This window comes from Rosa chinensis, chromosome 4 (assembly GCF_002994745.2).
Source record: "Rosa chinensis cultivar Old Blush chromosome 4, RchiOBHm-V2, whole genome shotgun sequence".
In the NCBI taxonomy this organism is placed as follows: domain Eukaryota; kingdom Viridiplantae; phylum Streptophyta; class Magnoliopsida; order Rosales; family Rosaceae; genus Rosa; species Rosa chinensis.
The window spans coordinates 14,175,018-14,201,148 of NC_037091.1; the positions used below are offsets into that span (position 1 = coordinate 14,175,018).

The window sequence follows — 26,131 nt, forward strand, 5'->3', positions numbered from 1 at the left end:
AGATCTTGAGCACTAACAAGCTAGACGCTAGGAGCGAATATTATTATCAACATTTTTTCCCGCTAATTAGACCAAAGAATGAAAGTAGAAAGAAACTCATTCCTATGGATGCACAGAGCAAGTTCAACTTAAGATTTTCAAATGGTTCGACAATCACAAAACCCTAGCAGATCACTAGGTTAGGAGAGGCTTAACAATACATTTCTTTAGCTTAATTTAATTATTTGTTGACTGTGGAGTCTGGACTATATCTGGACACATTACTGTGGTAATTTTTGGTACTTCACGGTAAGGACATGGTCCATTTTATTATTGTTTATAGCCTACATTGAAAAAGAATATTGATAAAAGCAATTATATATATCAAATAATGCACTGAAAAATAACAATTGCCAATTAGATCATGTATCAAATGTCAACATCTTTACACAAGTTCTCACAGCTAACAATTGGTTTTAAATTCCTCCCCATGTGCGGTCGATTGAGTCCAAAAAAATGCTGTTATTCCGGCTCAATTTGCAAATATCTATATATTTAAGAGGTTTGGGGTTCTGAGCTGTGCATAAACAAATGTAACTCATTTGTTTTATTAGGAATGGAGTGTCCAAAGCAAGTTCTTAATGCAAGGATACGATTCATAAGGAGAAATAGGAGTTCATCAAATGTATATTTTACAGTGTTGGTTGGTTGTTGATAGAACATGAAAATGGATATTTACTTTTTTTTTTTTTTTTGGATGACCAATATTTACTTTTCAGTTGAAATTCAGCTTAAATGCATATGATTTATGTCCAATTAAAAAAATCATGATCCATTTTGAGACTTTGAAACCATATATCTTAAATTTCATCAATGTTCAAAGCACTGAAAGCAACATCTCTTTCAAAATCGTAGATCTCAAATTAGTGCATTTTAGTTAGTTAGTGTTAAGTCAACACACCTAGTGACACTCTAAGAGTGAAGACACACTTATTTGAGGAGTTGAAAGTTGTCGAAATTATTATGATAAAATCAGTTTTTAGTTGAGAAGACCATATTGATTCAAGAACAAGAATTAATAAGAATGTTGTGGAAGACATTTTTCCAGGAAAATCAGACGGGATCACCCAAGGGTGACTTTCCAGAACCAAGGATTGTGCTTGTTATCAATGGCTAGTATCTAGAGAAAGAAGATTAAAAAATTGGAGAAATACGAATCATGAAAGTTTGTTTTTTCGAGTTGGGTCTTTGGAAATCAAGTTAACTATTAAATCCATCTCTTTCTAAGTAAATGAAATATAAACCAAACGATATTAGGATCAAACTTTAATTCATTGACAAATGAAGTAAAATAAAGCAAGTGTGAGACTAGGAATGGCTCATACCTACACTTATTTAACATCTTTGGTGCCCTAGAAAGAGACACAGTGCATCATCAAATGTTTCCTCAAACGAAGCTTCAAGCGAGTTGAAAAGAAGCATATGTACTCATCTAGAGGAACATGAGGTTTCCGATTGCTACAGTAGCTGTTATATATGGCAAGCATCAGTAGTAGAGTGGGTAAAAAACAGCCTAGTCTTTTGGCTTGCTATTTAGGGTCCCATGGCGTCCCTCATGGTCTCTGTACTGTTGGCCAGAAGAGGCACGGCATTGGCAGGTTTACCAATCAGGGTAGGCCACGTTAGCTGAGTGTAGGGGGCAGAATTTTCTTGATTGGGTATTTTTGAACCCAGGATAAACCATGGGTGGACAAGTTGTCAAGTAAATCGTCCTAATTTTTTCTTCAAACAGGCCACGGTAAGATTATAACTTAATTGAATGGATTTGAATATATTGAACTAGGGATCAGACCCATCTACTCTAGATTTGTATTGAATTGGTCCGCTTAATAGATCGTAGATGAATCGCTATATAACTCTCACAACAATTTGTGATGCAAATTATAATTGGTGTAAAGTTCATATTCATGTATTCTTGTGCTGCTCAAAGCTCTAAAAAGTACTTTTGTTTTCCATGTTGGGTTCAAAATTCTAGAAGGGATTCGAATAAGCTCCATATCGACTTAACATGTTGAACTTTCTATAAGTTCCAGTGCTACTCAATCACGATTTTTTTCCAAATGGCAGATTTGAATGCATGAATTGAAACTTATAAGTTCATAGGGTATTGTGACAACGTAAGCATGATTCGTAATCAACTCTACTCCCCAAGTGCTATGCTTACTTCTTAGGGATCATGTGGTCAGTTACCATTGTGCGTACTTGTATAGTGTTTGTACATACTCTACTAGTCTGTTAGTTCTTCTGTTCTTGGGGTTTGACGAGCAAGATAAAACAATTATATACACAAACACGAGGGGAAAAAAAATGTTGACTAGGTTAGGTCAAAATTGACCTACACCCTGCGTCGCTAGAATTTTACTATTGACCTAGGAAATACACCCGCGTTTTTTATTTATTTACTTTATACGTAATATAGTAACAATCATAAGTTAAAGGGACCTACGTTAAAAAACGTTTACCAAACATCTTTATGAAATTTATACATATTACAAAAGCCGGTGTTCTAACCGGATGTGCATATTGACACATTTTAAAAACGTAAATTCTAAGCAGGCTACATAGACACAATACACTGTCTCACTCTCAGAGGCAACAAGCTTCCTCTTCATTTGCTTCCAGATATCATTCATGTTATCCTGATGCTCAGATGAAGCTTCATCAACAGACTATCTTTAGAGCTCTCATCCTCAGAATCTTCTTCTTCACTTGCTTCCATGATAGCATTCATGTTATCCTAAAGCTCATATGAAGCTTCAGCCACTGCCTCATCTTCAGTGACCTCATTCTCAGAATCCCCTTACGTGCTGGAACCTGATTCAAAATCTAATTTCCCATTGTAATCACCCAATGCCTTAGCCTTGAAGCTTCTTTAGGCTCTATTACAGTGGCAGCCACATTCACATCAGAACTCTTGCTTGCCAGTCTCTTAGTGGGAGTTGAACTCAAAGTCAATGAAATAGGCTCAACAATTTTCACAGCACTTAGTGATTCGTTTACTTTGTGTCGCAACGCAGATTGAATAGTATTAACATAATTACAATCTTTGGCAACTATCAAATCTTGTGCTCCTTCACAATGAGGTTCTACAGGCAGCAACCACAATGACATTCAAAAAAGTTCAATAAAAAGGATAAAAACTGAAGTTAAAGCAAGCAAAAGGATCTTGGTCACAATAATGAATAAACTCCAATTTAACTTACCCTTTATACTCATCTGAGATCTTTTCATCAGATTCATCCAGAAACTCTGATATCATTTCATAATGATATCTGAAGCTGACTTTGGTACAGACACCTCACATTCCATTCCTACTTCTGCATTGAACCATCTATCTGCATCTCAGTCACATTCATCTTGCTATCTTTGAACAGACTTCCATCCACAACTTGTCCATTTGATTTTAGCTCCGACGAAACTTCAGAAGCATCAATTCTATTTGAGCTTCCCTCTGATACTGTCAGCATACAGATCCTGTTCCACACCATGTAAGTCATGTGAGAGAACAATATTTTGGCTCCACATGTCATCTAAGAAACAACAAATTTAGTAAATCTCAGAACACACCACAAAAAATTTTCATTAATCAGAAAACATAAAGGACATTTGACAACGTGTTGTGAATGTTAAATCTAAAAAGGGCAAAGGTGCAGAAAACAGGTTTGAATCATACAACTGAAAGGATTTGTTTGAAAGAGATGTATGCTTTTTCACGTACCCCATGAATTTATCAATATGAGGGTTTGTCATAGTATTCTGCTAAATTATTTCTATGTTGAGTGACATTCACCAAACCATAGATCATAGTTTCAAGAAAGCAAAAAGAAAAAAAGTATCAATGGCAAAAGTAGAACTCGTTTGTTCATAATCTCATAAGTCATAACAATGAAAACCAGGTTGGTTATTCCCGGCCTAAAAGAAGAATCAGCAGTAAGGAAAAAAAGGATATATGAGAGCTATCTAAGGATCGAAAAGATGATAAGCTTCCAAAAATGATCGAAACATAAAGTCTATACTTACCAGCGAAGGTACTGTCATCAATGATTCCTGCTGGAGGAGATAAAGACTTTGAGCAGGGAAAACAGAACTTCATGATTTACAGGGCTCTTGGCAAATTGTGTTCGGTCCTTGATAAACTTATCACTTTGACATTCTGAATTAACAAATGGAGATTAAACTATGATAACAAAAAGTAAAAAATAAATAAAAATAAATAAACTCACATAATCTCCTTAATATAGCATAATGATCGGATCAAACCACAAAAGTAACTTCATCTCTCTCCCAATAATTTTTCCATCTCCACTTCCTCTGATGCAAACATTGGTCTGTATGGTATAGCCCTTCCCAAATGTAGTCCTCAAAAACTCGATTTCCACTTCATCTTGATACCCCGGATGAGCTTCACTGTTTGAAAGCTACAACAAATTCGATCAGTTCATGATCAGCACAATTAATTGAAGCAAAATCCACTATGCTTATGAAAATTATGAAAGCTTTAGTTTCCTATTTCAGATCTCAAATTCAATATATAACATCAAAAGGAACATGCTTACACTCACTACCAGAGCTTATCATATATAAAATAACACGTGTGCCAAATACAAAATTCAAGACTAGTATGGACTATGGACAACCCCAGTTCAGAGCTACCTCAAATAAACCCAAAAAAACAACAAATTCAAGTAAAATCCAGATTTCAGGAATCAGTAGGTAAAGACACAATCTGAAGCAACCCAGAAACTGCTCAATCAAAACAATTGTTCATATGAGGCTTTAATCAATTAGAAGAAACTCAAATAAAACACGAAATGAAAAAGAATTACCCATATTCCTCCTCCTCTTCCTCAGATTAAAACCAAAGTACCCAACAAATAATACACAATTTTCTCAATGCAAATAAAGAGGAGGTACAAAGTTGAGAAGCTAAAGTTGGTGATCATTGTTCATCGGCTTAAAACCCAATTGCTTCTGACAATGCTTCAGCTAGGTGTCTCTTTTAAATGCCAATGAGCATATGTATATAAGCCAGCCCAACTCCTGGAATGAAAAAATAGCTTAATATTCATACAAGAAAATCCATTTCTTGCAAACATTTTAAGTACGCTATCCATCTTAACCACCACTCTATCCATTCTCACTCTACACCGAAAACTAATGCCTCTCACAATTTCACCTTCCAATATGTGAATAGCTATTACCTAGACTTCAAAACTCAGTAGTTTCATGACTATTTCCTCTTTTTCAGTTGTCATTGCAATAAAAAATTGAGCATATATTGTAGGTAAACCTCACTCAATCATACTGTCCCGAATCAAATTTTACAAAAATAAAAGTTAAGCAACCATATCAAATTTCTAACTCAATCATTCAGGCTCAAAATTTCATCATACAAATCAACACCAAACAGACCAAGCAAGCCCAATATCAAATTATTCAAGACACTTAATAACTGAGCAAAACGCAAAATTTGATGAATTCTTGTGGAATTTTATCTGGGTTGGACTCGATCATGCACCAAGACATGATCAAAAACACTCAGGCTGAAACAAAATTAAACAATTCCACAGCTTTAGATGTATGAACTGAAATCAATGGCAATCAACTAAAGCAGTAAAAGCCCTAGACTCAACTCTATTAGGTCAACAACGACGCCATTTGCATGGCTTCGGTGGGAAACAGAGAAGAAGAGAACTCACCAAAAATGATGGGAAGCCTTTCAGACACGGTAATGATTTCTCATAAAAGCACTCAAACATTTAATGAACACTTATTCTTATTTCTTACTCCTAAAAGCCTTATTCAATAAGGCCTGGGGCCAATTAAGCAAAAAGACATGGGAAAACACAACCAAAAAATGAAGATCCCAAATCAGCAATTACAGTAACACATATTAAGCTGACAGAAAAAAACCGAAAAGAAGCTACAGAGCTCTCGATTGGAACAAAGCACTAGCATGACCAAAGGTTGCACAATAATGGGGAGAGGTCCAATATGAATCACTCTGTTTGTTTTTTTTTTTTCTATCGTGTTCTTGTTTTTTCCTTTATTGCTAAGTAGAAAGAAAGTAAAGACTTGTACACATGTGAATCAATAGAAGCATAAGAATTGAAATGCAGCAAAATCCCCACACTAGCATTTTCCCAAACACGTGGTATGCATGTCACAAGTCATATAAGTTTATAACACACCATTGCAAACTTTGGTGAACAAATCTTCTATTGAGGAAGATTGCAGCGAGGCGGAGCAGTAGAATCTGGAAGGTGGGGTAAGGAATTTTTCAGAACAAGTAATAACACATTTGAAGGTAGAAGCAAGCAAGAAATTGTAATGCGTATATAGATAACACAAAGAAAGAAGGTTTACTTATTGTTAAGGCACTCGCATAGAAGGTATACTTACAGTGAAATCTGATTAAGATATCAAATTAGTACTTGCCGAGTTCATTTCATCCTCAATAGTCAGCAACTCCTCTGGAAATATTATATAGATTGTCGCGAATCAGCATTTCATATACAAAATTTTTAATATGAGGACTCTAATTGTATAGATAGATAGATCTATACATAGTGTGGAAATTTCATGATTGGGACACCGGGGAGAATAATATATATTGGGAAAACACAAAACATTAAATATGAATGGTGAATTGAGACTTACCCCAACAATCGACATCTGTGTCTGCCTCTTCGTTTGTTAGCTATAGCGTTTTATCATGAACTTTGGAAATCTTCAATTTGAGGCAGTTGCTCATGGTCGAAGTTGAAAGACGAAAATCTAAGTGATTGTCAACCATTAACCACCACGATAGTCTTCGGCTTCCAAAAAGAATTTTCCTTGACAATTTGATTTCCTACAGTTGACCTGCAAAAATAGATAATTAAGAGCATCGTTAAGATGATTGAAGAGAAGTATTGTAATGCAAATTATTTGGCAAGTTAATTTTCTTATGTAAACCTCAGCTTTTAATGTATCCAACAAAGTACAATATATCATTTATAGGCCAGACAATGGGATTGAAAAAGGCAACACAAGAACACAAAAAAGTAAAAATCAGGACTGAAAAAATGCAGGAATGTAATCGAATCGAAACTATAAGGCTCCAACTGCAGTTTAGTTTTCTGCTCTAAATAGAATTATACTCCTGTTAGATAGCCAATGGCAAAAAATGCAGCTACATAACCAAAGCATTCCCATTTATATCACCACAGCTATGTCTACAAACATTATGAAGTGCCTATCAGCATGACAATGTGTTGAGCCAAGGGCATTACAGAAAACCAGACTTCATTTTCAACATTAGGAATTCAAGAAAGCAATGAATTTGGCTTTGTCTAACATAAATAGGCTTTCAATTAAAAAACGAAGAGGGAATAGTTTGTTCACCTGTTTAATGCCCAATTTGTAATGCCTTCTTGAATAAGATTGATTGAGGAGATTTGTGCTCCAAAGTGTAAACAGTTATCTTATTGATGAACAAATATAAATTTATCAACTCTTTTAAGTATTACCCCTTCATATTCTAAATTAAAGTTCTCATAAAACCATCACCAAAAAATTACTTTAGCTGTTATGTCTATTTGATATTAATAGGATTGAAAGAAAACTGCTTCTACAACAGTAACAACGTGGCGGCCTAAACCTCTTCCACTTTGCCTACATACAGAACAATAGTAAACATCAATCTCAAAAGGAGTACACACCACACAAAGACATAGTTGATATTTCAAAACATAAACAATCACAACTCCGACAGGCAAGACTCTTTGTCGGGAATCTAGTAGTTGGAACCTCAACGCATTTTTTCTGTGTAGCCTTTGCTGTAAGATTTTTATAATTCTATTCCATGTTCCTATTCTCAAACAGAAGTTATAGTCCTATATCTCCGAAAAAGCCAGATGAAGTTTATATATTGCGATTCAGTTACCAATATCTGAATTTTGAACTTTGATCATTCTCTGTACACTATGCTAAGGAAGAGCTAAGAACTCACCTCATCTCAGCCATATCGGACAAATCAAATTTATCCCAATAAACCGACCCATATCAGAAAGTACATAATCTCAGTCAAGTTCTAAGCATGACATGTTCTCAATATTGATATCTGCTCCACAGGCACCAGTTATTAAATGGATATATTGCAGATCCGAAAATTCCATTACTTTGACATACAATTTTGCATCAAAATAGCCAAGGAGAACAAAAGTCTTACCACTTCTCATCAAACATAGACGATATTTCCTTCCACACCCCATTATCCAAGAACAGATAATTTCCTTCTACTATGACCACTTTATTCCTGCAAAGAAGAAATTAGAGAGTTACCTCCACCTGTGAAAGATGCCAGAATCAAAATGACACAATTTTTGGCCTACCATTACGGCTTAATGTTCTTGGCATCCTAAACCGTTTATATCAGCTCATTTGTTACTGATAGATACTCCTGAAATAGCTAGTTGCATTTACTAATTTCAATCCACTAATGGCAAACAAATCCACCATCAAACTAAAATATTGGCAGATGAACAATGATATTATCTTTCTGACCTACTGAGAGCCCCGTTAACTTTCATTGTTAATACTGTTCTCAGACATTGTTTGAGTTCCCTGCTTTCTTTTGCTTTCCAATCAGTCATGTTTCTCTAGAACATGCCCCATATTTCTAAATGTTTAGCTAGTGTAAAAGGGACAGATTACTCACTGAATACTCACAAAGATATCATCCTCTACTGGATCTCCAACACCATGGTCAAATGAAGGTGCATATACTGATCCCTGCAACAATCTTTTGTTTAGAACGTATGTGACAGAGACAAGTAATCATAAGTAGTGAGCATCAAATAATCACCTGACTTCTCAGAGTCTTCAAAGACTTGATTAGTAGCTCAGGGTTGAAGGTCCATAGAGCTGATCCACCAATTCATAACATCAAAGGTTAAATTGCGTACAAAAGGTTTCAAACTATAACTAATAAAATATAGAAAACCTCACCTCCCCTTCTTGCATGAGCTTCCTCAGGATTCTAATATGCGAGAAAATTATGGCAAATTAGAATCACCCCAAAGATATTCATCAACATAAATGTTTGGTGAACAATCTTCCACTTATGTCAGACCATTGCGGCCAGGTGGAGCAGTAGAATCTGGAAAGTGGAGTAAGGAATTTGTCAGAACAAGTAATAACAAATTTGAAGGTAGAAGCAAGCAGGAAATTGTAATGAGTAACAAAGAAAGAAGGTTTACTTACGATGGAATCTGGTTATCAATCAGTACTTGCCAAATTCCGTTTATCATCAGCAGTCAGCCACTTCTCTGGAGATATTACACAGATTGTCACAAATCAGCATTTCATATACAAAATTTCCAATATGAGGGAGGACTCTAATTGTATACATAGATAGACATACACATAGCTTGGAAATTACTTGATTTTGGGCACCGGTGAGTACATATTGGGAAAAATCTTTAAACATAAATGGTGAATTAAGACTTACCACTAGCATCGACATCTGTGTCTTCCTCTTCGTTGGTTAGCGTTTGGTCATGAGCTGTGAAAATCTTCAACTTGAGGCGGTTGCTCATGCTTGAAGTCTCCAAGGACGGGAATTTAGCGATGCAATTTCCGGAGCAAAAGCCTTGCAGTCTTGGTAGACCCAATAGTTTCAAATGTTTCAGCCGCCTGAATGTAATCTCATTTCTTGAATCGTCATCTTCATTGCCTCCCACTATTTCCACTAGTCTTAGGCATCCCTCGACTTCCAGTTTTGTGAGTTGCATTAAACTTTTGGCCATGGAGTAAGTCATCAAGTATTTCAATCCGTAGCAAACACTTACTTCCAAACTTGTTAGATTGTTGAAGGATATTGCGGATGATCTCAGATTCCTTAAGCTGTGGCAACAATTCACGAATAGAATTTGCAGGTTTGGAAAATTTGGGATGCGGGGGGCTGATTGTGAGTTATCCTCCTCATCATCCTGGCCTAGATGCATCAGCTTCTCCATTCGAACAAGCCACAACTCTTTTAAATGTGGGAGCTGCTGGGTCCCAATCCCAACTGCACTGTTTCCTTCTGGGTCGAGTAATTTTTCAAGGAAAACAGCTGATATGGACTCTGGACAACAAACATCCAGAAGCTTTAGTTTGCTAAACAACTGCGCTGCTGCTGGGAATGGACCATTCGAAAACTCCATTGCATTCACGCTCAAACATTCCAATTTGGGAAATGAATCCTAAAAAATATAGACAAGATCAGAGAACCTGATTATTATTAAACAGTTGTTAATTTGATGTGCTGATTCACATTTTAGTACTTAAAAAGCCTTTGGACTGCGTTTATGTGTGCGTATTAAACAGGGGGTGAGAGAGACTGCATATATGTGTGCGTATTATTATGCATTACAAAATATGCTAACTAAAAATAAATTAACCTTTCCTCTCTCTTTTATTTTTTATTTTTTTTATTACAGTTAGAATTTAGTTATATACCTCTCAAGTACTGCCTCTTTGATTAAAACAAATATGATGAACCAACTCCAAATTGGAACAAAAAGGGCCCAACTTTTTACATATATGTGCATTTTTAAGTTTTGACTCATGGTTCTTGCTTGTGCAAAAAGACTAGTTTTGTGTTCTTCTTCATTTTTTTTTATTGCCTGCATAAACATGTTTTTCTTTCATGAACCTCTCATTTTAGTGACATTCTAATCACAAGGTCAATAAATCTTAGAACATTTTAGATGCTTAGACAAAAGTCATAGAGGTATCAAGGTATGTCATAATATATTTTAAATTAATACTTTTAATAAAAAGAAGGTGTAAATTGTGCTCATACCTTCTCAATTAAAAAGAGAGACTGCGGGATAAGAACACTGAGACGTTCCGACTCATTATGTCCTTGAAAATTTGAGATTTCCTCGGCAAATACTTTGACTTTAGCACATTGAACCACCCTTAACTCATTAAGTGATGGCCAGATGGACACATGCATCCCTGGGTAGAAATTCTTGAGTTGGGACATATTCCCAAAAATCACTTTTGTTACTTTTGGAAACACAAACTTAGGTGTTGTTTGTTGTCCCTCCTCTCTTGCAATGATTTCCTCCACTCCACAGTTCCTCACTATCAGCCTTGTTAACTGTCGAAGATTTCTAGCCACTGAAACAGGGAAAATACTTTTCAAACTGTCACACGAAACAATTTCTATTGTCTCTAGATTTTTTGAAATCTCTAGAGAAAGTTGATTGTTCCATATTGTCGTCAACTTTGCTAGGTCATCAATGGATAGCTTCTTCAAGTTTGGAAACTCTACCTGCATATATACATGATATTCATCTCAATCATGGACTCGTGAAGAAACAATATGTAATTAATTGATTGAGAATATTGGAAATAAAATGTGAAAAAAAAAAATGTCAAGGTATTAGCCAAAAAGAAATAGAAAAAAAAAATATATTAGTCACCTTATTGTCAAAAAGAAAGTGTTGAATCACAATGTCAAGGCTTCTAGTTGAGTCTATCTCTTCAATTTCTTCACAAGTTGTATTTGTTTTATTACAATCCACTAATTGCAATTTCCCAATGGATGGATTTGAAAGTTCAGTATAATTTCTTGAGCAGAATTTAGTGAGATTTGGAAGGTCCTTTAACTCCAGATCTTGTACATGGCAAAATAAGTTGTCTACAATTTCTTCATCAGATTCATCTAATGATACTATCTCTTCCATTGTTTGACATCCTGATACCTGCAAACGTTTGAGTTGTGCAAGGCTTCTGGCCATTGAAGATGATAACAAGAATTTTAAACCATTGAGGTCATTCACCGCCAACCATGTTAAGTTGGGATACATAACCTGTACATATGGCACAAATAGATCATGTTTAGAAATCATAATGCAGATGCTATTGCTAAAGCATTAGGAAAAATGACGAAAGAAATTAAATGTCCAAATAAAACAAGAGAGCAACTAACAGCATGGAACTGTATAATGAGTTAATGATATTCTCAATTATCTGATTCCTTTCTCATAGATTGTGGACTAGGCATCTTTAAAAGAATGTTTTTGTATTGTATTAAGTTATTGTTAAAATGTTAATGCACATTGGGAATCTCTATATCCTCGAACAATGATGAAATTTTGTCCTGAACTACATTTACATAGAGTAGTCTAGAACAATCATGTACTAATTAATAATGCCGAGAGTCCTAGACGTGTGTAAAAATACAATAGTGGGTGGAGCTATGGACCAGTATAGTAGGTTGGTTTGCAAAACCATACATGCATGTATGAGGTATCAAACACTCTCCAATTCTATTTCTGCTATCATGAGTCCCAAAGTCCTGCTCCTAAAAGGCTTGTCCTAAACTCAATCTATCACTACCTAAACACTCACCAAATTGTATCAATGTTGCCATAGCACCAATTCTAGCTAACCGTTATACCATGGTTTTTGATTGAAAATAAAAGAGATTTAAGGTCACAAAATGAAAATCATGTAGCTTCACAAAATAAAAATCGAGTAGCTCTTGCATCTCTCTGTGAATTATTCTCCATGCACAGGAATAATGACTTTAATAAATGCAAGAAGTCTATAACTCAATAATAAAATAAGTACGAACTAATTATAATATGACGGTAAAATTGAAATATTTGGAGGAGCGCACCTTCCCGTTTATGATAGACAAAAATTTGGTAAATTCAACATTGTTTTGGACATGCAGATGCTTCAGATTGTGAGAACCTTCAGCACCTAGTTGATATACAATACTGCTATAAACACCCTCCATCCCCTCCAAGTACAAGTCTTCAGTTCTCTTTAGCAACATTTCTAGTCCTTGGTCAAATTGATTGCTGGCAGTGAACTGGAGCTTTAGTGCATTGATGGCTTCATCCACATCATCCCATTTCCACACAGAGCCAATACATATTTGGAATCTCACTAACTTACAACCAGTGAATAAATCTGGTGGAAGAATGTTAGCATTTGGGATATGTAGTTGTAATTCGGTTAGGTGAGGCAAGTTCTTTAGTTCTTCAAGATTTGCATTACTTCCTTCTGTGTCGATGACTCCTCCAGCCTCCCACCCGTTAAAACTATTTCTCATTCTCAAGTGCTCTAATCTTTTCAAGCTTGATAGAACATTAGGTGAAATCACTTCGAGTTGAGAGCAGCCAGTCAAATCCAACAATCGCAGACGTGTTAGTAGCCCAATTTCTTTGGGCAACTCTTTGAATTTGGAGTATAGAAAGCTGAGAATTTCCAAGTTTTGTAGCTGTCCGAGCAGAGTTACATCTCCCAATGTGCATTGATCCAAACACAACGTTTGAAGACTTTCTAGGAATTGAAGAGATGAAGGCAGCAATGGGATGCTGAATCTAGTTAAATCCAACACCCTGAGTTTTTTCATCTTTCTAAAAAGATTGCATGGGATTTCCTGGACTACATTATCTAAAAGAAACAGTGTCAGTTCTTGGCATTGCAAAACTTCAGGAAACTCGGGGATATCACATTGGTCAAGAGAGATCATAGTGCACTTTGAACAGAAATCCTTGTTTGGCCATTCTTTCAACTCACTTCCAGGTGATAATGATAAGACGTGTTGCTCTCTAGAAGCAATTCTCTTAGCAACATCTTTTACAAGATCATGCATTCTAACAAGCGTATTATCATCACTCTCTAGCAATAGACAAGAGTACTTGAGTTGTTCAATCATCGAACACAATGCATCCCACGCTTCTCCTACTGTGTCGACATCTTTTAACAAACCCAAACCCATACTATATTTCCACAAGTCAGAGATAAAAAGAGTGTTGGAGGCACCAACCACAACTCCACAAAGTATGAACAATGACTTGAGCTCCTCATTATCCAATTTACTATAATTCCACTCAATAGCAGAGTATGCTTTCTCTGTCAATCCTTGTCCATCGAACTTTTTTAGGCGTCTGAGGGCATCTTTCCATTCATGTATTGTACCATTTTTTAGAGCTCTTGCAACTGTAACAACCAATACTGGCAAACCTCCACACCTTTTGGCTACTTTGGTTGCTATACTTTGTATAGCAACATTTTTAACAATCTCACCCGACATCTTCTCAAACAAAGTCCAAGTTTCTTTTTCGTCTAAAACGTCAAGAGGAAACTCTTTTTGTGTACCCATATCAGAAGATAATACTCTTCCACTCCGTGATGTCAAAAGTATTTTAAGAGTGGATAAGGGAGGAAGCCCCACAGACTCCAAGTCAATTCTTTCCCATACATCATCTAAAATTAGAAGCATCTTCTTGCCTTTTATCCTGTCGCATAAATAGCGTGCTCTTCCAGCTTCTGTCTCATTCTCACGATGGTCCATACCTAACTTCTCAGCAATCTCTTTTTGAAGTCTTTCAATGCTTGGATTCTTCTTCACATCTAGTACCAAAACCACATCATCAAACAACTTCTCATGTTCTGTAACTTGCCTATAAACTTGTTTGACAAGTGTGGTTTTCCCAACACCCCCAATACCATATACCCCAATCATGCAAATCTTAGAATTTCTAAGTTCATCCATGATTTCCTTCACGACTGAGATCCTGGAATCAAACACCTCGATATCTTTAGTAGGTATGCTGCACACTTCTTTAGGGTTAACCTCGTATGCAAAACTGGAAAAATCTTTCTTTTCATGGAGTTCAGCAACATCCTGAACCAATTTTGTTGACTTCCTGCTTAGCTGATGACGGAGCTTTAAATTAGGACAAAAGCCATGGAGACACTTGACATGGCGTTCATCTTTCAAGATATCTTTTGCCTCCCCAGTAATCTTGTTCACATCCTTCAGCCAGTTGGTTACAAAAGCTTCAACTTTTCTCCCTCTTCTTTCTTCTTGATCAATCTTGCGCTCCACACTCTCTCTTGTAGCATCCAAGTCGCTCAATTGACTCTGTAATTTTTTGAGGTTTCTGTTGTAATGGATTAGGTAACCCACTTGGCGTGCAACTGGGGCAACTGTGTACTCAGCAATCTTTCCAACAATTCCAGTACCAATTGCAACAAGAAACTCCATGTCTGTTATTAAAAATATATCAAATCAATCTTATATACACGTCCATGATAGAAAAAAATATGAAATGATATTCAACTTAAAGAACAGATCACACTACTACAAAACAGGACAAAGGGGGCAGATATGTTGGGCACAGAAGAGTTTTGTACCCAGAACTGATTGACAATTGAAAGATTGAGGCACAGATAAATGTCTAAATTCCCCAATATTCTTTATTACGAATAAGTCCTTGAATACCACAAAGCAAACGTATCTCTAGTATCACCGACAGAGATCTATCAACACCGACGGTAGTGGCCCTCACTCGCTCTCTCAGTTTCTTTTGAAATTAGAACACCCATATGGAGACTTGTCCCCAAAGTGTCTGGATTTGCCATATCTTTATCGAGCCACTGTCCCACGCTGTTCTTCTGGTTTATCAAGCGTTTCGGTAGGGTATCTGATGCTGGGCAGTGGGCTATGGTTCAGATTTAAGAAAGAAAGACCAGTCTCCGGGCCATCAACCAGTTAAGGTACTCCAATCACTTCCTCAATTGTTGTTTGTGTGAAATTGAAGGATTGGGTTTCAGTTTATTTGTCAAGGGAAGGTAGTTTGTGCATTGAAGGCATTAGAGGGTTCTGTGGTCAATTTGTGGGGTAGTTTGGATTTGAAGTGATTTTAGGGTTTTTATTTGAGTAATTGGTGAGCAAACCATTTGAGTCTGAGAATTTGACTTCTTTGGAGCAATAGGTTTATACTTTTTTTTGCTGAAATTGCAGGTCGTGCTTAAGATTTGAGTTTGGGGTTTCATATATGTCTCAGTGTTTAGATTTCGATTTTATAAAGGCTCAGTTTTTATTTCTTACTCAATGTTAGATATCTAGATTTCAATTGGAAGAAACCCAGTTGACATATTCACGCCTTGGTGGCTTCCCTTCCACGCATTCCTCTGTTATTATTAGTGTTTTTATTATTGTTATTGTTTGAATCAGGGGACTTTTGGATTCAGTATTTGGCTTAACTGTGGTTTATGCTAATCTTGTAATGTATGATGTCCAACTATCAATGTTCACATCTCTCTTTCTCTATCCATCGTTTCCTTGATCCTATTAATTTGATGAAACATTTTTTGATAACTAAAGATTTGAGCTGAAATACTCTTTAGTGATTAACGAATTGAGGGTATATGCCATTTATTTCAGCTTGCTTACAGCCAAAAGTACTTGTAATAAGCGGTTTGTATGAAGAGGAATGTTTTTTTTTTGGTTAACTATGAAGAGGAATGTTAACATGACTCTGTACTCGTTAACCATGCTCACCAGCATACAGTTGATGTTACAACAATATACTAGAAAATTAGCGTTTATCTTATGGGTTCTAGTCCAGAGCTTATGTTTAGACAGATGGCAACAAGGGCACCAACAGTAGATTATTTCCAGTCTGACAGTCTAGTACTGCAATCTACTAAGCTTCATTAGGAAGGGATATGTTTCACTTGATTATCAGATAGTAATGATATGAATTAGTTCGATTTAATTAATTAGAAGTATTAACGTCAGATCATGCATCAGTGCGCATCTTCACTTCATTATTTTGCCATAATGTTTGTGCACACTTGTCTTTGCATATGGGTCTGAAGTTTTGAACCAAAACTGGAACAAAATTCTTACTTTTTCAAGGGGTGAGGAGTAGTGAACAAAACTTTGCCTCAATTAAATTACGAACATCATCTTCGTTACAGTTGGATAGGCTCAAGTCCCTTGCATTGGGATAGAGAAGCAGGGTGTCATAGCCATCCATAGGGTTAAAGGGAAGAGTAAGCAGTTGGGAGTTGGGAAAGGGATGTTATCACTACGAAGTTAGTGAGAAGGAATCTAGACAATCTTTTCTTAAGGTATAAGTCCAAATTTCTTTTATAACTTGCTGTGTTTGTGCTACATTATGTTGGTTTATTTATTTTTTTTATGCCTTGAGTAGCCGGTATGTTTGTTCTATCTCAAGAGAGCTAAAGAGAGCCGGCATGTTTTAGCATACACAACAATGCTGGATTTCTTAACAAACCTGTTGCCTCAAACTTGCAACTTCTCCACTACCGCTGCGTAAATATTTCTATTAACTTATGCTCCTCGCTTCGCATCCATTGCGAGGCTGCTGATTGCCTGGAAAACGAATCATGGTTGCTCAGGAAGAAATTCCTTTGGGTGAAATTGTAGGGGTTAAAGTTGAAGCTCTGGATCCTCAATACAAGCTTGCACATATTGCCACTACTCTAGAACCCATGTTTGATTTGGAGTATTGTTTAGCCTAAGAACAAGACTAATGTCTGCTCGTTCGGTAGCAAGAACAAAATTTAAGGGACTAAACCTTTCCCTGGTGGATGTTCCTAACTTCCTATTATGGATGCTCAAGCATAGTTGAGATGTTACATGTATAGAAATTAGGGTGTGCGATTAAATGATGTTTGATTTCTTGTATCGCTTGTCTTTTAGCTCTGTGCACGAAATGGTTTTGTGAAGTGTAGTATTACTTTAGGAAAGTTCTTTTTTATTAGCAATTTATGCACCCCCTCCCATTTGTTATGAAATGCTTTTGTTATGTGAAACATTCATGGAAAAAGAAAAAGGGGTGTAGTTTAACACTCCCCTTAATAAATTGAACTTTGTTTTGAAAGAGAAAACAACCAATTTGAGTTGAGTTGTAATTTGTAAGAACTTGATCAAGAAAAATTTCATTGTAAGAATAAGTTTTTATTATTAATTAGTTTTGTTAATGTTTTAGTTTTAGGAAAAATCTCCGGTACATTAATGTATCAATACATTGAGTAAACTATATTTAATACAGAGATAGACTAACTCCATGCATCAGTAGATTAGCTTGATTTGATCTCAAATTAGTCTCTACTTGTGTATCGAGCTTGTTTGCCTGTATATCGAACTACTCTACTTGATATATCAATACATTAATATACCATAGATGAAACCCTAGTGTTATTCTTTGTATTATCTATCCTACCAATTGTATACACGTTTTGGGCGGGTGGTATTGTGAAGTCAGTGGGTAATGACTTCTTTGGGTTTATGTATATACTTTATGCTTTCATCTTTGCTTTGGTCTATTATGTAATAATAGATATTTTTGATTAATCTAGCTGGCTTTCTCAATGAGCTTTAGCTTTCTTTGGTATATTATCACATTGTCAAAGTTTATGTCTTTTTTTTTTCTTTTCCCTGTCACGAGAAAAAGTCAATGAGGTGGAACTATAAAATAAACTTATTTGGAAGAGCTTTAGATCTCAGTGATTCAAAAGTGAAAAAGAAAAGAATAGAAAAACAAAGCAGGTGAAGTGGAAGAAAGAATTTAAGGACATACCTTAACTGTTTTGGTAATGATCTATGAATGAAGTTGTAGTTACTCCTTCAAACTCTCTGCTTGAAACTTAAAACAGGATAGTGTACGAAGGAAATTTGTATCTGAGAAAAAACGGAAGAACAAAGGTAAAGCAAAAGGATGAGGCTTTTAATGTTCTTTTAAATATATTAAAAAAAAATTAACAACACCCAGAATCAGCAGAAATGATGTAAAGGCAGTACCTTTTGTTATGGCTGTTTTGCATGTGAGAAGTAGGTAGAGCAATAATCAAAGTAAAACTGAGAGAAAGTCGCTAGCCACAAGTGTGCAGGGGAGACTTGAATCAGAAGAAACAATGGACAAAACTCAGAAGGTTTTGAGACTTCTCCAGAAAACTAAAGATTATATGCTAGTATATTGAAAGATTGAAAACCTAGAACTTGAAATAGTTGGTTATTTAAATTCAGATTATAGAGGCTGCCCAGGTGATCTTCAAACCATTTCACATTTTATTTTTATATTAGGGTGTCAAACAAAGTTTGACATCCACATCTTCAATGTAGGCCGAATGCATTGCTGTTCATGAAGCAACTTGTAAGGAATTCTATTAAGGAAATTCATATTATAGATTCCATTGAGAGGCCTGTTAGGATTTTCTGTGCAAAGAACCAGCTATTTTCTTTGCCAAGAACAGTAAGAGATCCTTAGCTTCCAAAAACATTATGTTAAGTACTTTTCTGTAAGAGAATGTCAGGAATGATGAGATAGCAGTTATACAGATTACTACCTACGAGCAGTTAGCTGTTCCTCCCACCAAACCATTATTAGTTTATCAAGAACATGTGAAAAATATGGGATTCTTGAGTAGTTTAGAGGGGATAAACTAGTGGAAGTTTTAAGTCTGTTGTTTTTATTTAACTTGTTTTCCTTCATTAACTTCTTGTAACTTCAGTTAGTAATGACATTATAAAGCCGGTATTATTCAGAAATTCTTCATTAATTCTTATGCAATCTTATGCGCGCTATTGAGAATTCAGCATGTATTAGTTTATTTGATGTATAGTTCAAATATGTGTGGCTTAAATGCAGATTTGATTTCATTATTTGCATATGAATACTCTCTTCAGTTGAGCTTTTAGCATGTAGTTAAGCTATAATACATCCTGCATACAGTTTTGATCATTGAGTGCAGGTCATGTATGTATTACTTTATGTTTCATGTTCTGAAAATCGCCTCGTGTGGTTGAAAGTTGCTGCATGTGATTATGGAGTACTGGCATTGCTCAATGCTCGTTTTTCCATAGTCCGACTCATGCAAATTTTGTTTTGACTCCGCTATGATTTAGGTCCAGAAATTCTTACCATCCCATGTGCACACTTCAGGGTTAATATATCCGATTATATGACATTCTTGTTGACTAAAATAATATACAGTCGGTGGGAGAATGTAAGACTTATTGTGGATTTAGTATTGCTTAAGCTTCGTCTAACTTGTCATACTCCATTTGAAAAAATAACCAATTAAGAAAGTATGGCAAGCTCTATTCAACTATCCTGAGATTGGCTAGGAATCATAGTCAATAAGGAATGCAAACATATTTCTATTGTATCTGGTAGAACATGGTTTAGGAAAGCTCCCCCTGGCAATTCAGCCCATGACCCGTTAACCGCCCGCTAAAAACCCATTTATTTTCGCCTGATAACTTAACGTGTTAATGGGCTGCCAACCCATTAACAATCCGTTAATTAACGGGCGGAAACGGAAACGGCAGCCCGACGGAACCCATATAATCCGACTAAAAAGAGAAAAATGAGAGCTCTCTCATTCACATAATCACACAACGTCACACTACTTTCGCATTGCTCAGTCCCGATCTCATCGCTGCACTCTCCGGCACCTTCGCAGCCCAACTGCTCCGGCCTTTTCATCTTTCCGATCTCCGCCTCTGTCATATCTCTCAGGTACCTTTCTTCTGCTACTTCATGACTTCGATTTCTTTTTCAGCTATTCTTAATCAGTTTAGGGATTTTGATGTAAAATTTGGGGTTGATCCTTTGATTTGATGTAAAATTTGGGGTTTTGATGATAAAGTTTATATTTTGATTCATGGTAAACCTGATGTTAGCTTGGGGTAAATGAGGTGTTGTTTCTCTTTGTTTTCGGATTCTTGGGTGAGTTTTCTGAATTGGGTTATGTTTGCCACTGCATTTTATTGCCTCAAAAATTTCAGCTTTTGTGTTATAGGTTGCTGAGCAATTCGAAATGGGTTTTCTTGGGTGAGTTTTCTGAATTGGGTTCTTTTTGCCTCTGCATTTTATTCAGATATAGGCCATATGGAATGGTTTGAGTGGTTTAGATCGTGAGGAACTAATTGTAGATGCTCAAGATCCATGTAGAGATATATTGCACCTTTCAAGATACAATGCAGAGCTTTAGAAATATATGTTCATAATCAAGTTGGAGATAAAAACGTTTCTTTCATGTAGAGGAGAAGATGTAATTGCTTTCTGATTTTCTATATTATATGTATGTCCTTTCATGACTGATGAAGATCCTAATTTAGTCAGATTTCAACAACTTACTGGTAACACTTGGATTAATTAATTAATGGAGTCAAATTCTTGTGTTCTATATACTGTTGGCTAGCTGCCAATTATGAATGCATTTGATGGTTATAGTTTTGCGCCTCATCATGTTCAGCTTTAATGGGGGCTGCTCATAGTTTTGCGCCTCTCTTATCAAGCATTCTAATTCTCAAATAACATGTTACTGTAAACTTCTTTATGCCATTGCCTCTTGTAACTGTTATAATTGTTATGCATCTGCAGAAACTATTGAAGAAGCGTGGTTTGATCTGGTTGCAATATTGGAATCTGACTGTGATGAAGATTACCCAAGTGTTCATGGTGGTAAAATTTTACAGATTTCTATTTTCAGTCTTATATGTATTGGTGGAATGCCATGTCTGAGATTGTTTGTATTGGTGGGTTTAACTTTTTCTGACAATTTTCCCAACATGATTATTGCTTCTTCTCATTCCATGTGTACTGCAAGTTTTCTAATCAGCTCTATATATTTTAATTTGCCTCTCTTTCTTTTTGTGTAATTTAGACCAAGACCGAACTGATTTAGAGCAACTCACTGAAGACGTGTTGGATTTGACATTGGACGGACAAAGCCACACCAACTAAAGACCTTTTTAGTTTCATGTAATGATTTGCTTTGAATTTGTAATATTTTAGTTTTACATAACATTGGATTTAACCTATTATGAGAATTATGAGCCTAATATGTATTAACTTTTGATAGTTTGATTTAATGATTGTCTTTGAATTTGTTGATTTTCAAAGCAACAATGAAAAAGAGTTTTAAAGGGTAATGGGTTGGAAGAGGGTTTAAAAAAATAAAATAAAATAAATTATTTTTTAGAAGAGTTTTAATAGATAACGGGTGCAAAAAAGAGTTTTTAAAAAATGCAAATTTTTTTTTTTTCATTTTTATGTTAGCGGGTCTTAATTTATTGTTAACGGATATTAACGGGTTTTAGTGGGTAATTGATTAGAAAAGAATTTTAAAATTAAAAAAAAAAAAACCTCTTCAGTCTTAAAGGGTTCCAACGGGTAACCCGCAAACCCATCGAGCTCAACCCGTTATTTTAACGGGTTATAACGGGTTGAGCCTGTTAAGACCGCCAACCCGTTAAGTCCGCCCGCAACCCGCCTGTGACCGCCCAGTTGCCGGGCCTAGCTCCATGCATGTCCACTTTAGGATTAGGAATCTTTATGGGAGGTTCTTGATTCTTGTATGCCTATATAAGGGATTCTAGCCGTACCTCTATCAATCACAACAAGCAATACAGATACAGTGTGTCATTGTGTGATTGCAACCGAAATCTGAAAGATTGATGAGAGAAGAAGCAAGATCGAGTTCTATCAAGTTCATCGACTTTGATTCATTATCTATTCCAAGTAACTCACCAAACGTATTCTTAATATTGAGCATATTTAAAACACATAGTATAATAGTTATTGCTCCAAAAGTGAAAACGAAAAGAAAAGAAAACGAGAGCAAATGAAATTGAAGAAGAAACTTAAAGGACATACCTTAGTTGTTTGGTAATGACATACGAATGAAGGTATGTTCCTCTAAATTCTCAGCTTAAAATAGGATAGAGTACGAACGAAATCTGTATCATGAAAAAACACAAGAACAAAGATAAAACAAAAGGATGAAGATTACAATTTTCTGTAAGACATTAAAAAAACAAAGCCAATAAAACCATGAATTAGTAGAAATAATGTAAATGCAATACCTTTTTATGGCTGTTTTTGAATATTGTGAGAAATGCGTAGAGCAATAATCAAAGTGAAACTAAAAGAAGGTCGCTAGCCACAAGTGTGCAAGGGACACTTGAATCAGAAGACAGATGAAAACAATTGACAAAACTCGATTTTTCGCCTTTAGATATCAAAGAAAGAGAGCAAGGAAAGCTTAATCAGCGAGCTGATAGTCAAGCTGTCAACGTAGATGAGTCAACGTTTCAAGAGATAGATCCAAGCCAAGCTGTCAAGTCTATGATTATAAAAAGGGAAAATTCACGTCACATGCTTTGCGCTGAGTTGCTTGCTTGCACCTTAATTTGCGGGGATTTGATGCTTAATGGCTGTGTATTATATGGTGTTGGCAAAAAATTATGTCCGCAATAGTTGACTCAACTCAATGATGAACTTAATAATTGAATTTAAAAAGTGAATTATATGCAGATAATTGAGGAGATTAATATAAAACCCTGACTTGGTAGCTGAACCGGTAATATGTAAGGTAGGTATCATTTATACCAAAGAAAGAGAGCAATGGGCGGAGCTCTGTCCCACTTATTAAACAGCGACACCTATCAACCCACTAACAGAAATTTGACTCCGTTAGGTCATATTATTTCAAAGAAAATTAACTCTAAATTTTGGCTGCCTTTCTTCTCCACTCAATGAAGGCTGACATTTTCGAGCGGCAGAAATATCACTTTGGTCATCGAACTATGGCTCGCTCGACACTTTGGTCATCCAACTTTTAAAAATTTCATTTTGGTCATCGAACTATATCATCACATATCACTTTGGTCATTCTGTCTGTTTTCTCTGTTAACTCCAAGGGTATTTTGGAGATTTAAAGGTTTACTCACCATTTTTATAACTTAATCCAACTTTTCCCGCCTAAACATAAAACTTTAACCAATTTTGCCAACTTTTCCCTCCTTTTATAATTCCTCAATTTATTAAATCAATATTTTTCTTCCTATTATATTCCCTCACTTTGAATCATTCTCTGACTCGATTATTTTTCTTTGTTGCATGCTTTGATCATTGATGATGAATGCATGAATAAAAGGAAGGAAAAGTTGGCAAAATTGGATGGAGTTTTATGCTTAGGCGGGGAAAATTAGATTAAGTTATAAAAATGACGGGTAAAACATTTCATCTCCAAAATACCCATGGAGTTAACAGAGAAAACAGAGAAAACTGACGGAATGACCAAAGTGATATACGGTGATATAGTTCGATGACCAAAATGAAGTTTTTAAAAGTTGGATGACCAAAGTGTCGAGCGAGCCATAATTCGATGACCAAAGTGATATTTCTCTCTTTTCGAGCTCTTTTATCTCCAGATTAATCTTGCTGGATCCTTAAAGGATTTCTTTTCGCTGTTTCTTTAAATTTTTCCCCCTCTTCAACAGTTGAAACCCATATCTTTCTTCTTTTGTTAAAACCAAAACTTATAGATATTTCTTCTTTATTTTGTTCTTTTCGCCGTTTTTTCTTTTTTTTTGAAACCCAGATCTTTCTTGTTGTGCTACCCCATACTTGATTACAGATCCAGATTAATTGCTCGTGAACCCAAATTAAATTGATAACAAAAACCCCAGATCTTAACAATAGCCATATAAAGCAACCCAGAAAACCCCTCCATCAGTGCTTTCTTTCTGTGAAGCACTTGATGACTTCAATATATATTCATCAATAACATGTTCTCTCTGTAATTGAGAACCAAATGGCATGTATAACATTAGGATAATTGAGATAAAGAGGAGCGGGTTATCGACTAGGCTGCATCGGCCGGAATTCTTTTGAGTTCAGAACTTGTTTGTACGACAATGGCGTCGCAGCGGCAAGTAATGAATATTTGAGTTTTTCCTAGTATGACTCATTCCAGAAATAAGAAAAAGAAAAAGAAAAAGTTTAATAGACTTAGACTAATGTTGAATTGAATACAGGTGTCAACATATCATTGATGGGTAGAATAGGGAAGGAGGCCTTGTTTATTAAAAGGGGGGGATTTTGATGTCTTCATTATACGTATTCACAAGTTGGCAAGTAGGTAAATGGTCTCAGTACTCCATTTAAATTATACTACTGTTCTTTTGTTTTTATGTTAATCTACCATTCTATTAAAGTCTTCAACGCATATGAAGTTATGAACACAGATCACAGTTAATCTACCATTCTATTGAAGTTAGTTTTATCTACTTGGGTACCATTCATAAAATTTTCTCAATTTTGTAAACTAAAACGTAGTATCACATACCCCACATATTCCCCCCACCCCAAAAACAAATACTGTTGCAAATCGTCTTCCTCTTCTTTTTCTCTTTTTTTTTTTGGATAGAATCTTCCTCGTCTCTTTAGTTGTTTCCTTTCTTTCTTTTTTTCGCTCTTTCTTTCTGGTATAAAATTTGTTATATGGATATTCAAACATATATAAACAATTAAATCTCTGATCTCTCAGAGAAAAGGAAATTAAAGAAGGAAATGAGTTTAACTCGATGTTTTTGTTATGAAGTAAACTGAAACGCAGAAAGAAGATGATCATGTACCAAAATCAAATCAAGTGAGATTGCAGAATACATCAGCCGGTAGATCTAAGATCGATCATATATATATATATATATCATCTATTGAAACGCAATTAATACCTGGATCTTCTTTTTGTTTCTGCTTGGTTATGATTTGGCATATAATCCTGAAGTAAAACCGAAAGAAGGTTGATGTAAGATGTAGGGACACTCTCAAATCAGAAGGAAACTGAAGAGCTAGCTGCTATTAGTCTGCAGTCTGCACTTTAACCTTGGTTTGGTTTAGTTTACAGAGAGGAATGACCAGAGTCGATCGGTGAGTGAATACTTGAAAGTTGAGGAAGCAGCTATATAGCTAAAACGCAACACTAAAGTGACTAAACACAGAGAGAGACTTGTGAGGTGCAGAAGTCAATGAGCAAAAAACCTCATCACTTTCGTCATTACTTCATTTCCATGTGGTTTCAGTAAAGCTGCCGGGTCATTTACGACTGTGGGACGCGTTAATAATGATGGGTTTACTCGTTAATACTGTTTCTTTTCCAATGATCATATTCGAGCAAGCTGCTGGTCAAGGACAACAAACAATCCACTGAGGATGCGAAACACATGCTTTTTCTTTTTCTTTGAAATAAAAGTAGAATGTCCTGGTTATTGTAGAAATCTCTAGTGGATCTGCAGCCCCCCGTAACCCACCAATTAAATATCTAAAAATATTGAAGAAGTACGTGTTGGTCGGTTGAGAACAAGATTTAAGGTCTCGCGAATACGTTTCAAAATGCTTTTCTCATCTCAACATGTGATCTTGATTTTAATTACAAACGAGTAACAAGAATTAAATTACATACTTTTCGTACATCTTTCTCAAGC

General features: G+C 35.7%; 1 protein-coding gene and 2 long non-coding RNA genes across 23 annotated transcripts; 2 read left to right on the plus strand and 1 right to left on the minus strand.

Moving 5' to 3' along the window:
- Positions 1-2,455: 2,455 nt before the first annotated feature.
- Positions 2,456-25,759, minus strand: LOC112196928 (disease resistance protein At4g27190-like). Of its 21 annotated transcripts, XM_040518556.1 has the most exons (22): positions 25,382-25,759; positions 22,518-22,600; positions 18,656-18,750; positions 18,435-18,535; positions 12,701-15,087; positions 11,499-11,888; positions 10,871-11,347; positions 9,533-10,268; positions 9,286-9,350; positions 9,031-9,181; positions 8,888-8,946; positions 8,741-8,814; positions 8,252-8,338; positions 8,033-8,143; positions 7,426-7,504; positions 6,700-6,903; positions 6,442-6,512; positions 6,231-6,295; positions 4,263-4,457; positions 4,060-4,192; positions 3,243-3,513; positions 2,456-3,125 (listed from the first exon to the last, which is right to left on the minus strand). In XM_040518556.1, the coding sequence occupies exons 5-9, from the start codon at positions 15,083-15,085 to the stop codon at positions 9,301-9,303; spliced, it is 4,038 nt and encodes a 1,345-aa protein (XP_040374490.1). In that variant the 5' UTR covers positions 15,086-15,087; positions 18,435-18,535; positions 18,656-18,750; positions 22,518-22,600; positions 25,382-25,759; the 3' UTR covers positions 2,456-3,125; positions 3,243-3,513; positions 4,060-4,192; positions 4,263-4,457; positions 6,231-6,295; positions 6,442-6,512; positions 6,700-6,903; positions 7,426-7,504; positions 8,033-8,143; positions 8,252-8,338; positions 8,741-8,814; positions 8,888-8,946; positions 9,031-9,181; positions 9,286-9,300. The 21 variants fall into 21 exon arrangements, with proteins under 21 accessions (XP_040374490.1, XP_040374485.1, XP_040374493.1 ...); XM_040518551.1 differs by lacking the exons at positions 7,426-7,504; positions 8,033-8,143 and having other exon boundaries at positions 25,382-25,428; positions 25,533-25,759; XM_040518559.1 differs by lacking the exon at positions 8,033-8,143 and having other exon boundaries at positions 7,426-7,695; positions 8,752-8,814.
- LOC121052750 lies at positions 15,236-15,888 on the plus strand. The gene is made up of 2 exons (XR_005810102.1): positions 15,236-15,597; positions 15,845-15,888. It is a non-coding gene; the product is annotated as an uncharacterized LOC121052750 (long non-coding RNA).
- Positions 20,123-21,718, plus strand: LOC121052749. The gene is made up of 4 exons (XR_005810101.1): positions 20,123-20,375; positions 20,659-20,690; positions 21,243-21,397; positions 21,526-21,718. It is a non-coding gene; the product is annotated as an uncharacterized LOC121052749 (long non-coding RNA).
- Positions 25,760-26,131: the final 372 nt, after the last annotated feature.